The sequence below is a fragment of the Cannabis sativa genome, chromosome 1 (genome assembly GCF_029168945.1).
Source record: "Cannabis sativa cultivar Pink pepper isolate KNU-18-1 chromosome 1, ASM2916894v1, whole genome shotgun sequence".
Classification (NCBI taxonomy): domain Eukaryota; kingdom Viridiplantae; phylum Streptophyta; class Magnoliopsida; order Rosales; family Cannabaceae; genus Cannabis; species Cannabis sativa.
In genome coordinates this window covers 29,049,696-29,063,561 of record NC_083601.1, presented here as the reverse complement: position 1 = coordinate 29,063,561, position 13,866 = coordinate 29,049,696, and the positions used below count along the sequence as shown (strand labels likewise).

Below are 13,866 nucleotides of genomic sequence, written 5' to 3'. Positions count from 1 at the left end.
CTAAGAATACGCTTACACACTTTGTCCTTCACGAAATCGAATACCGCATTCTTATTTCTTCCAATGGTGCAAGGAAGACCTAAGTACAGGCTGTTCTCCCCTGCTTCCTGAATTCCCATCTTTTGACAAGTGAGAGTACGCATAGCAGGCTGTGTGTTACAGCTGAAGAAGACAGACGATTTTGAAAAGTTTATCTTCTGTCCAGAGGCAATTTCAAAGTCATGAAGAAGAGTTAATATCTTGTCGGAGTCATCATCATTAGCACGACAAAATACATAACTATCATCATATCATGACGTACTTATTCACCTGACATTTATTTTTAAAAAATATTTTTCACTAAAAGTCTCCACTTCATAGCTTCCATTTCTCTCATGTTTCAGAATTCAATAATTTATATTCTATTTAATGAATTTTTTTATATATATTTTTAAAATGACTTTTTTTTTATTAATTTATTAATAGATTTATACACTACTTATTTATTATAGTGTGGTTTAAGAAGGGAAATTTGACAATATATGCTTAAAAATAAATGGTACACTAAAAATATGCTAGCATATTTTACATTATGCAAAATATACTTAAACCATTTTTTCCTTACAATTTTACCCCTAAAACAAATAAAAAATAAAATTCATAACACTTTCTCTCTCTCTATCTCTCTCTCTCTCTCTCTCTCTCTCTCTCTCTCTCTCTCTCTCTCTCTCTCTCTCTCTCTCTCTCTCTCTCTCTCTCTCTCTCTCTCTCTCTCTCTCTCTCTCTCTCTCTCTCTCTCTCTCTCTCTCTCTCTCTCTCTAGAATACACACATTGCCACCACCGGAGCTAGTGTTCGGCCGCCTTACTCAAAGGGAACTTGAAACCCAACCAAAGCTCTAAGAAAGTCATTCCTTTAAACAATAATGGGTATGTAATTTCTTTAGTAATTATTGTTTGATTTAGATGTATTTATGTTGAAAGTAATAGATCTACACATATCCGTGGTTTTTATGTACCCTTTTGACACCCTTTGTCAATGAAACACGAAATGCAGCAAGTCTGCGTGTTTACTGGTTTTTTTGCAATTTTAGCAATATTTTTCGACATGGTTAGCGACATTTAGCGATTACTAGTTGACAAGAGGTTAGGGATGACATTTAACAACATGTATCGACATGTCGCGACACAAGTCGCGACACAAGTCGCGACACATAGAATTATTGTGTTATATTGTGGATATTTTTATTTTTCTCGACACGTTGGCGACGTTTGTCGACATACTTTTTTTGTAATTGGTTCGCGATAAGTAGCGATAGGTTCGCGATATCTTGCGACATCTTGGTTTTTTATAATTTGTGGTCATTTTGGTTTGCAGATTCAAATGTGTTTGTAGTTGTACTATATGATGGGGCTTGGGCAGTTGAAGGTTTCAACTGGATATTCAATAATCCAAAAAGTAAGATGTTAATGTTTGAGGTTGACACTACTTTAGAAAAGATGAATGATATTTTGTATGAAGAGTTGGATATAGACTCTATTGTGTATAAACTGAAAATAGAGGTGTGTTATATGTACATGAAAGGCAATATGATACCGCCAGAAGTTTTAGTGAAAGATAGTCAAGTAAGATTGTTCTTAAGAATGAAGGAAAAAATGAGTGTGGAGAACTTGCTGCCACTGTTTGTGACTAAGGTTAAAAGGCATGCGCTTTTGGGGCCTACTCCGCCAACTGTCCTCCCAAGAAGTGTTGTTGGGAGTTTTGTCCCAGAAACAGATCCAGCCGTAGGGATGAATGAGCAGGCCCCTACTAATATAGATGAGGATAATAGGGTTGACTATGGATTTGACCAGTTCAATGAGTTTGATGGTGCATTTTACAACAATGATCCTATAGTAGATTTGAACGAGGATGGTGATGCGGAGTTGGAAGTTCATGAACCTATAGAGGTACCTTCTTTAAGGTTAGAACTACCTCCACCATCTCCACCACGTCCAAGGGAGCAAAGGAAAGACCAAGAAAGAAGAACCCCTCGGAGTGAAAATCATGAAACACTGTGCACCCGGTACGGCCCTGTGTCCTCCTCATAGTACTGTACCATCTGATTTTGAAGTTTGTACAAAATTCAAACCTATTGTGTGGACAAGGGAAGACATAGAGGAAAATAATGTTTATACAACTTCTCTTACTGGTACACATTCAGAGGAAATATATGTTGGCAAGCTGTATACAAATAAGACTGAATTGAAAAATGTGGTTGGAAGGTTTGCATTGAAAATGAATTTTGAGTTCATGGTGAAGAAGTCTGGGACCGATGTTTTTTATGCAACTTGCAGGGGTTCGCATTGCAAATGGAGAGTGAGGGGAGGAAGAGGGCACGTTGTGACATGTTTGAGGTTACCGTATTCCACAACGAACACACATGTAGCCTGGATTGTAGACATGCTGATTACCGTCAAGCGATGCAGTGGGTTGTTGGCCACCTCATTAAGAACAAGTTCAAATCAGATGGAACTAAGTACAAAGCTAAAGACATACAAAGGGATATGTTTCAGGAGTATGGGATCAAGATGAGCTATGAGAAGGCTTGGAGGTGCCGAGAGAAGGGACTTATGTATTCGAGGGGTACGCCAGCAGCAGCTTATAGTTAGTTACCTGGTTACTTTTACGTGCTGGAACAGAAGAATCCGGGTACTATTACAGACATTATCACAGAGGATAACAGGTTCAAGTACTGTTTCGGTCACACGGCCGCTTGTAGGAGGGGATTTAAGTTTTGTCGTCCTGTGATTAGTATCGACGGCACGTTCTTGAAGACAAGGTTTGGGGGCACAATGCTAGTTGCTGTAGCGTACAATGCAAATAACCAACTGTTTCCGATTGCCTTTGCAATTGTTGACAGCGAGAATCATGACTCTTGGAAGTATTTCTTGCAGAAGTTAAAGTAAGCGATTGGGGAGGTTGAAAACTTAGTGTTTGTATCGGATAGGCATCAAAGCATTGAACATGCTGTCGAGGTTATTTTCCCCGAAGCATGCCATTGTGCATGCTACAAACATATTTCTATGAATGTCACCCACAAGTTCAAGACTGATGTATGTAACACGCAAATATGGCTGGCCGCTTACGCATGGTCGAAGAGGGAATGTGATAGACATTTGCAGGTGCTCCGACAGATGGATCCTCCCATCGCTGCTTATGTTGACAATATAGGATTAGAAAAATGGGCTCGTCCTTATTGTCTAGGAGACAGGTACAACATCATGACAAACAACGATGCAGAAAGCCTTAACAACGTGACTGAAGAATTCCGGGCATATCCAATAACTACTCTAGTTGAGTTCATAAGGTTCACACTACAAAATTGGTTTGCTAACCGTCTCGAGAAGGCAAGTAAGTGTGTTACCCCTTTGGCAACTCATTTTGAGGAAGATTTGATAAAGCAACACGAGGATGGTAGACGTAGAAGTGTCCTACGTAACGGTGCATAATTGTTTAATGTTGGAAGAGGTGCTGACGGTTCTGACTTTGAAAAAGGCGGAGATGTGAACTTAGTTGAGAGAACATGCACTTGCGGCATGTTCCAATTGTTGAAAATTCCTTGTCCCCATGCATGTGTCGCAGCGCTTACTCAGAATGTCAGTGTCTACGCTCTGTCATCCCCCTATTACACAAAGGACACGTGGAAAAATACTTACGATGCAACAATTAATCTTGTGGGCGAGGAGGATGAATGGGTGCTTCCTGAACACATGCAAAACATGAGAATCGGTGTACCAGTGGAGAAAAAACCTGTAGGTCGTCCAAGAAAGAGCAATGCAGGAAGTCTACGGACTAACCGATTTCCATCGAACGGTCAAAAAGTCAAGGAACCACGCAAATGTTCAAACTGTGGCGCATTGGGACGCAACAAAGCTACTTGCAAGGCCAGGGTTTGAGCATCATTTTCGTTTTTAAATTGCATGCATTATTATTATTATGGTTTATGACATGTTACTTGTATTTTTTTATGTATGACTATGTTTTATCGACATTTTTTCGACATTATTTTCTGTGTATGTGGTTGTTTACTCTCATTATCTCAGATTTTTGTATATAATTGTGTATTTCACGACACTTTGCGATATGTAGCGACATTTTCACGATATGTTTGGAAATTTAATTTATTATGGACAAAGTGCGACTTTCCACGACTACACTAGCGACATGTCGCGATATAGGAAGAACTTTTATTAATTCTGGAAAAATTAAAAAATCGCGACTTTCCACGACTACACTAGCGACATGTTGCGATAGAGGAAGAACATTTATTAATTCTGGAAAAATTTAAAAACTGCGACTTTCCACGATTACACTAGCGACATGGTGCGATGTAGGAAGAACTTTTATCAATTCTGGAAAAAATTTAAAAATAGCGACGTTTCACGATTACTTTTGCGACATTTTGCGACATTAATGGAACTTTTATTCATTTAGTGAAAAGTCGATATCTAGCGACGTTTAACGATTACATTAGCGACATGTAGCGACATGTAGCCTTGCAATATTTGCATAGAGATCCAGGCTTCACTTGTTTACCATTTAAATAACCTAACTTGCAGCGACGGCAGCCTTCGGGGAACCCTGGTGGTGGAGCCGGCCATACACCTGTTTTGTTAAATTTTTTTTCAAGTTGTAGAAACCTCCACTCATTCATAAATCGTTCATCTTCAAAACGTTTCATGTCGTCAAGCACTTTTTGCATTTGAGGCGTAATTTCCCCACAATCAGGCTCCTGCTTGATCTCTTCAGGAGTAAGAATCGGGTATTTGCCCTTGTTCCTTCTAGTAGACATTGCTAAGAGAATTATCTTGTAGGGGTAAAAATTAAGAAAATGTGTAACTTATGAGATAGACAATTGGCTTTTATAGACAAAACTAGTAGTTGGGAAGGTGGGATAATAAATGTAAAAATTGAATTACACAATTGTACACATGTTTGTCATGCACAAAGCAATCTGGCAATTTTCGCGACATGTCGCGACACCGGGCGACATGTTATCGACATAGTGAAGTAGTTGGTTAGGCGGGATAATAAATGTCACACATTAATTACCATTTAATGTGGAAACGTCTTTTGTATCGACGTTTCGCGACCTATTTGCGACATGTTAACGACATCAACTGAAGAGCCAAAACATGATTTTACTATCGACATTTTAACGACATGTTCGCGGTGCTTTAGCGACATGAAACCAAACACTCAGAAACTAAATTTTTTCGACATTTAACGACATGTTAATGATTTTGTAACGACATGTAAGTAAAAATTTTAAAATTGAACACTTTTCGATATATAAAAACTGTACAGTACTAAAAAACAACTATGCAACTATGTTTGTACAATTGTAATGGAGTTCTTAAAATACAAAAAAATTACAACCCTTGTACCTATTTTACCACGTTAAGTTCTGATAAAACAAGTCTACACACCACCGATCTCTGAACATTCTCATGTTATCATCTGTAATGTTGTCCAAGGACCGATTCAGCATTAGGTGTTCGATGTACTCAAGTGCATACACCCCGCAATCACCACTGAAAAATTAACAACAAACACATTTAGAGACTGAACTGTATTTAAAGAGTAATGGCAAATGAAATAATAATATACTATATTAACAATTACCTTGTTCTACTTTGGGGAACCACCTCACTCGGCATGCGTCTAGCATGCATTGATCTGAGTTGGCTACTGTCCCCTAAGTCCACATTCAGAATGTTGTTGTTCACTTGATCATAATAGCCAGTAGACCTCAGCAGATGTGGAAACAACTGAGTCCAAGGTAGCATGATGGCATCAAACTGTGCGTCGGTGGTGCATGCTAAATCATTATCGTACACCCGAATCTGCCACATATCAATATCTACCTCAACAGCAACCCAATGTTTTTGATGATCGAAGTACAGGACGAAGTATATGAAGTTCAAATCCTTCCAACATGGCATGTAACGGCTCTCCATACCCAGATAGTACTGGTTCACTGCATCTGGCCATTCAAACGTACTTCTGTCACCAGTCTGGCAGCTCCAAATGCCTATGAGGAATTGTGGAAGTGTTGTGTCCAAAATCACACCTGGCTGAGGGTACAACTCTGGAAAATGATGGCGTCTCCTCATCATCAAGTGTGATATGGCATCTATGTGCTGCATAAAAAAAAAAAAAGAAGATTAATCAATGTCGTAAATAAAATCGCGAAACGCTGCGAACAATGTCGTTAGATAAATTTGCCGAGTGTCGCGACAATGTCGTGATAATGTCGCGACATGTCGTTAAACAGAACGTACTAAAAAAATAATGATAATGTCGCGAGAATGTCGTGACAATATCGCGACATGTCGACAAATAAAACAGAAAGAAAAAACTTCTGTATCAGCAACAATGTCGCAAAAATGTCGCGACATTGTCGCTAACACATAGACAATAAAATATATGTTGCAAAAAACATCAAATATACTAATTAATTATTAAATACTTACATCATCGTGAAGCCACTCCGCCTTTAGAAACAATGTTGTGAAGAACTTGACATCGCCAACACCGGTGTGCACATTCTTAGGTCGGGCATTGGGAATGTCTCCAATCAACCACCTCTTGAACGTACGAAGCAATCTACGGTCTGTTGGTCTCTCCGGGTCTACGTTCTCTGGAAGAACTCGCCTCTTTTTCTTTTCGGCAGTGTAGTCGTTCAAGTACTTTGGCGGCTTCCTCTTCCTCACAAATGGCACATTTTCTGGGGGTCCAGGTAGAAGTAGGACTTCGTCCTGTGATTGTGTATCACCAATGGCCGTGATAATTGCTTCCAATGGAGTTGACGGTGCCTCGTTATCATCTGCTTCCCAATCTTCTGGGAAGACATCTTCGTTATCACTCTCCACTTGTTCCTCATTTTGCGGTGCAGGTGAGGGCTCTCCAGGTGTGGGAGCTCCTTTTACCATTGCCATCAACTCGTCCATCTTAGCCAGTAGAGTCTCCTTCAGATCTTTCTGACTCTCTGTGAAGGACCGCCTCATACTGAGATGGCTATTTACTAACCCCGTCTGTGCCAACATGACGGCTTCCTGCTGGGACTCAAGCTTCTCCAGCCGGGCCTCAATGCTATCCAACCTCTTTGCAAGGTCAGTGTCCACAGTTGTACTGGTTGGAGCAGAAGGACCTGCTGATGTAGATGGCTCGTGTACTTCAGGTGCCGGTGGTGGTGGAACTAAATTTGCCTTTGTCACGGCCTCGTTGATGGTCTTCGCTTGAGTTTCAAACACAGACTCATGTGTACCATCAACGTCCACCGTTTGTTACACATCCATCTCAAAGCAAAGAGGAGCTTTACCCTCATTAATACTCTTGAAGTATGCCTCTTACTTTGATGATATATCATATGACATGTAAACGATATACATTAGAGCAATATGAATATACCGCAAATTTAAATTAATTTCTTATTAAATGAGTTTTTTTTTTCACAAATATACAATAACATACAAAAACCATATATCATTAACCTAAACATGTATACGATAGTAAAAAAATAATAATATGATGTATCATAGCACATAAGAACAAGATATACCCTACCACAAACTTAAATTAATATTCCATAATTTTTTTTATTTCATTCATTATATACCATAACACATAAAAACAATATAGCCTAATGAAATAAACTATATCTCAAACTTAAACTAATATTCTCCACAACTTTTTTTCTCTCTTTTGTTCATTATATACCACATCATATAAAACTAATATACCACACTCTTAAATTACTGTTTTTAAGATTTTTATTTTTTTCTTAATATACTATAACAGATAAAAAAGATACACTATAGTGTAAAATAAATAACCACACACTTAAAGTAATATTCCTTTCTTTTGTAAGTTAGAGTAATATAAATATACCACAAATTTAAACTAATATTAAGAGTTTTCTTTTTCTTTTTATAATATATAGCATAACATACAAAATTCATATACCACAAACCTTAAGAGATATACCATAGTGAAAACTAAATATATACAAAATCTATCAGTTAGAAATAAATATACTAAAAACAAATAAATTTCTACATTTTTTTCTCTTTCCTTTATGTTATACCATAACAAATAAATTAACACACCACAAAGGAGACAAGAGATTGAGAATGGATAGAAAGCTACAGTAAAACTTTCAAGATTATAATTGTACATTCTTTGTCGAAATTTTAACAATAAGGACATTTTGCTAAATATTTGAAAAGGGGGACATTTACTTACTTTGAAATTTTAGCAATAAGGCCATTTTGCTAAATATTTGAAAAGGGGGACATTTACTTAGTTTTGAGATTTATGATTATTTTCCATCTCAACTATTTCTTTTTTGTAATTGCTCAGTGAATTTAATTGCTCATAATCTTGCTAAAATAATTTTCTATGAATATGGCAAGAGTTTCGTGGTTGGAATTACTTGAATTTGTATAAATTTTTCATTGTGCTTGGTCGATGCCTAATAAAGTGTTTCATCCTATTAAAAAAATAAATAAAGATTTCTTGTTTATTTTTCCCTCCAATTTTATTTTTAATATTATTTTTTATTTTAAAAAATACTTATATAATTACATGTAAAAATTTGTTTTAAAAAAAAAAGAAATTAAAAATATCTTACATAGTGTCAATGTCCTTCCATCTTCATTTTTTAAAGAGTAATGTGCGTTATAAATACTCAAATTTAACTACCGATTGCAAATAAATACCTGGCGGTAGTAATACGTTTTCGAAATCTGTAGGTACATAACCATTAAATATTAAGTCATTATCATTTTCTTATTGGTATATTTAAATTAATTTTTTAAAAATTTAATGACATTTTTCAATCAAGAATTGCCACGTGACAATTTCCACATAACAGCTACCTACAAAAGTTAGGTATTTATTTACAACTGAGAGTTAAAGTTAGATATTTATGTCCCAAATTATTTTTTTTTAAATTCACATTTTTAAATAGAGTATTATATTTATTATTTTTTTCTACTACACTATTTGCTAACATGATTTTTTTAATAGTTTAAAATAATTGTTTTCTTTAGATTTTTTCACATTTTTAATAGTTTTAATTGTGTTTAACCATTCAAAAAAAATTGTGCTTAAAGTAACGTGATTTTTTTTTTTTTTCATTTTTTTCTACTAGATTTTTTAATAGTTTAAATAGGGGATTGTTTTCTTCACATTTTTAAATAGGGTATACGATGATTTTTGTCAGATTTTTTTAAAAAGATAATTTATAATTGTTTTGTCTCTTAATCACGGAAGAGTAAAAGAAATATCTTCATCAAATAAGATTAAAAATTTAAAATATATAAAAACCAAATCCTAATCGTATTAGGATGTTTTAAATTTAACTTTAGTTCTATATAAGACCATCTCGAATTAAATAATTCACAAACAATAGCTTATGATTTTCCTCAATCACACCTTCACCTCTCAATCACACCTTCCTTCACCTCCAATAGAAAGAGATTCTCATTCTTCAGTTAGTGCAAGAATGGCGGTTGTTAGTCGTCGCTACGTGAGGTTGAGTTTTGATGATACTCCTTATATTCCTAATTTTACTCGTCATGATGGTATCAAATTTATAGTCTTTCATGTACGCTTAAGCCACACAATCATCGACTACTCTGAGAATTTATTATTACCAACTACCACTACTACTAAGACACATTACCTTGACCAAAGAAGCTTCTTGATAATGCATGACACCCTCACTCAAATCGTTCTCATGGGGTCGAATTTAGAGCTCCCCTTCATCGATCTCGCTACCCCCCACATATCAACTTTTGCGTTGCGCAATTTAGAAGCCAACCCCAACTCCCTCTATGTCGCTGTATCTATCAATATCCATACCATAACTGCACGCTTTCCTACTCCTCTTCAGCAACAGCAGCAAGACGAGGATGTACTTGACCGTAGCTTCAGAGAGGCGCTTGACACTGTTCAGACTGTCCCTGCCACGCAAGACTCCATTCGCGCCCTTCAAGACTTAAGCGATGATGACGACGGTTTGAGTAGCGAGACTTGCAGTATCTGTTTGGAGAAGATTTCATCTTTTGGTGATTGTAGAAGCAAAGGGGTAGAGATGCCTTGTTCTCATGTGTTTCACAAGGATTGCATTGTTCAATGGCTCGAAATTAGCCACTTGTGCCCTTTGTGCCGCTACCCAATGCCTACCACCACTTCTTCTTCATCTTGATCAATGATGATACTGTTAAATTTACTCCAACTTTACAGATTAATTATCAACTTCCTGTAATAATTTTCTGTTTTATATATATTCAGCAAACTGTAACTTTGTTTTGAGTTGTAATTATTGTTTTCTTTTACCTTTTCTTTCTTTCTTTGTTAGAATGGTATGCACTATTATATCTTTCACAAATATTTCCATAAGAAAACTGTAAAAACATGTCCAACTTAAATAATCATTCCAATATGAGTTAAAAGTTTTTATTATTGTTGTTGTTATTTATTTGGAAATATAGAAACTAATACATGATTATGAAACTCAAGATATATAACAATCAAATTTGCGAGGGAAAAATATGGAGAGCATAGTGTAATAAGAAAAGAAATAACGACTTAAAATGGAAAATAAGAACTAAGAAATATTGTCATAAACTATCTTCAACAAGTTCTTACTACAAAAGTTAAACAAAAGAAAAAGGGTGAAGGGTTGAGGCTGCTTCAAAAGTTAAATATTTAGATTTTTATTTCAATAAGGTCAGCATCTGAATATATAAACTTGAATACTTTCAATGCTATTTTTGCTGCAACTGCTGCCGTTTATATATTTATTTTCATTTGATTTTATAAACAGATTTTGTCATCCATTTACCATGTCATGTTTGTTTATGTATTTTATGCCTTATAATAATTTGTATAGGATTCCTTTGAATAAGAAGTAATTTATATACTGCAGTTTGTTTCTGGTGTTGAATAACCATGGTGAAGATATTCAACAGCTGATGTGCAATCTCTGTAGGAAATTCAAGTGGAGTTCATTCGAGTATGACCACTTCTCAAGGGCATATAGTCTAGTACTAAGGCTTAAAATCAGGTTTACTAGATGAATGTTAATACTCACATTCAGCATCATAAATCTTAAGTCCATTTTCCAATACTTTTACTGCCACATCTTATCCCTCTAAAAGTGTTCCTCTATTTACTGAACTGCAACTCCCAATTCCTTTCTTGTTGCTTTCATTGATTCCACTTGTTACCCTTAAAAAGGTCATTATAGGAGTTGCTTGAGGTAAGAATGTACGTAAGTTTCAGGCTGATAATAAAGTGCTGCTGCCTATCGAAAAAAGAAAAAAAAAATTAGTGCCACTCTCTTGCAATTAAACGGATTTTCTCTAAAGCGCGATATTTAGTTAATATATTTTTTTCGATTTTTTAATATTTTAAAATATATTCATATATAATAATTTTTGAAAGAAAAATACAATTATTTACATTATAATTTTTTTTTTTTTTAAAATGATGATTTATAATTGTTTTATCTTTTCAATTTAAATCACGAAAAATAAATAATGTTGCCTGCATATTTAAATCTTCATTTAAAAAAAGAAAAAAAAAAGGTAATAATCCTTAGGAAACTTAGTCAAAACTAATAAAATCTAAAAAGGAAACTAAATCCTAATCATATTAGTTTAGGAAACTTCTATATCTCCTACTCCTAATACGTTTATTATAAATCTCTCTATTGAAGTTTTATATATAAGATCGTATTTCTCAATTAAATACTCATAGTTTCAAATCTCCAACAATAATACTCGACTAAGTTTATTATCATATCACTTTCTATTAGTAGCAAGTTTCATTCAGGTATATTTACTACTTTACTATGATTTATGTAGTTCATAATATAATATATATGTAGCATTTTTTTTAAATGTATACAATGTCACATATAAAAAAAAAAAATGTTTCTTTCTTGGATGTAGATATAAGGCTTGATATAATGAAGCCGATAAGGAGAAAGAATAATGTCTCAAGAGAAATCAGTATTTCTTGTACAAAGAAAATTCAAAAACAAAAAAAGAGTGACCCAAAATTTACAGATGATGAGACTAGTCTTCCAATAAATTCAACAAAGACTATTGATTGGCTTCCCAATGATTTAATTGTGGATATACTAGCTCATGTTGCTACCATATCAATTTCTGATTTTTTCAATGCTAAATTAAGGTAATTATTACATGTTCATTTTATTTCCTTAATTAATAAACGTATCCCTTTTCCATAATATTTGAACTTTATATTTTGTAAATATATATATATATATATATATATTTTAATATAAGCAATATAAGACTTGGAGTTTATCAACTTTTTCTTAAAAAATTTTTATATTCAAAAATATTTAATTTGATCAAAATTGAGCCTAAGTAACTATTTTTAATCTTCTATAAAACACAAGATCCAAATATTACTTCTTTAAAAGCATCGGCTCCAAATGAGTAATAATATTGACACAACATCCAAAAGATAATATATAATAATTTATTATTATTATTATAAACTTAATTATCGTCAAGTTAATTTTTATTTCAAATTTAGTATTAGTGTTGCATCTTATATTATATATATTCTTAATTAAAAATGTCATTTTTATGCAGTTGGAAATTGTTTAATAAATTAGCCAAAGATAATGATCACTATATTTATAATAAACTATCACTTGATGAGCTTTCTTGTCACCCATGGGATTTGTACATGTCCAAGGAAGCAACTACCCTCTTCACGAAATGCCTCAACAGTCAAAATTCAGAAGCCATGTATCGAGTAGGAGTGGTAATAATTACATAACTTTTTTAATATCACGCATAATTATTTATTTTATTTTTAATTATGTTTCTAATTTTTTTTTTATATATATAATATTTATATAGACTGAATACTTGAATTTTCACAAGAAAAAGAAGTCCGGTATGGAATTGTTAGAAAAAGCTGCCAATGCAGGTCATCTTGGAGCTTCTTATTTTATGGGTATCATCTTAATTTGTAAAGAAGAAGATGAAAGTGATGATGAAACAAAGCAAAGTGGTATTAGGCATGGAATACAATTGTTGGGTCGTATTAAAACAAGTGCCCAAATGAGAGAATGTCGTGAGAAATTGAAGCATATAGTTCAAAAATTATGGCTTACTCAAAATCATAACTTTCTCATTCCAAAGTTATTTCAGTGCCAATTTCCAAACCGGAAACCAAATTCGTGGCCTTTGTTGGATGATTATTCGCATACGTTATGTTGCAACACATGCCGATTTAACTATGAAATTGTTTATGTTTGCAATTTAGTAGCTGGTACTTCTTTGTTTTCATGTCAAACTTGTCAACAATAATGGTTTAATATTTATTAATTATTTAAGAGTATTTGTTAAAGTACTCACTATTTGTTATATTAAAAATATTCACTATTAAAAAAAATTAGAGAATTTTAATATTTTTTTATATAGTATTTATATAAAATTTAATACTTATCTTATTAAAATTATTTTCTTAAAAAAGATAAATAGATGCATTTATTTTCATTGCTTTGTAATCATTTTAATGTTTTTAAGTTTCTTTTTGAAAAATAATAACAAATAATAATTTTTAAATCATATTCCAAGCAAAAAGATTTACCCTAACATTTTCAAAAAAAAAAAAAAACTCGTTACAAGGTAAGTTAATTTTTTTTTTTAGAAAAAATAAATAAATGACCTTTTATGTCAAAAAAAAAAAATAAAAAAAGCAAATAACCTTTTTAATATATCATGACGTACTTATTCACCTGACATTTATTTTTAAAAAATATTTTTCACTAAAAGTCTCCACTTCA

The 13,866-nt window shown here is 33.7% G+C and overlaps 4 protein-coding genes across 4 annotated transcripts; 3 read left to right on the top strand and 1 right to left on the bottom strand.

The window, feature by feature from the left end:
• Positions 1-3,043: 3,043 nt before the first annotated feature.
• Positions 3,044-3,916, top strand: LOC133033676 (uncharacterized). Its single transcript, XM_061108706.1, has 2 exons — positions 3,044-3,461; positions 3,603-3,916. Exons 1-2 carry the CDS (start codon positions 3,044-3,046, stop codon positions 3,914-3,916), a joined length of 732 nt encoding a protein of 243 aa, XP_060964689.1.
• A 1,496-nt stretch (positions 3,917-5,412) lies between these two features.
• On the bottom strand, positions 5,413-7,350 carry LOC133033673 (uncharacterized). The gene is made up of 4 exons (XM_061108703.1): positions 7,345-7,350; positions 6,497-7,255; positions 5,646-6,163; positions 5,413-5,554 (listed from the first exon to the last, which is right to left on the bottom strand). Exons 1-4 carry the CDS (start codon positions 7,348-7,350, stop codon positions 5,413-5,415), a joined length of 1,425 nt encoding a protein of 474 aa, XP_060964686.1.
• A 2,181-nt stretch (positions 7,351-9,531) lies between these two features.
• On the top strand, positions 9,532-10,236 carry LOC133033671 (putative RING-H2 finger protein ATL50). Its single transcript, XM_061108697.1, has one exon. The coding sequence runs from the start codon at positions 9,532-9,534 to the stop codon at positions 10,234-10,236; it is 705 nt and encodes a 234-aa protein (XP_060964680.1).
• A 1,767-nt stretch (positions 10,237-12,003) lies between these two features.
• LOC133033667 (uncharacterized) lies at positions 12,004-13,387 on the top strand. The gene is made up of 3 exons (XM_061108692.1): positions 12,004-12,230; positions 12,662-12,836; positions 12,935-13,387. Exons 1-3 carry the CDS (start codon positions 12,004-12,006, stop codon positions 13,385-13,387), a joined length of 855 nt encoding a protein of 284 aa, XP_060964675.1.
• The last annotated feature ends 479 nt before the right edge of the window (positions 13,388-13,866 follow it).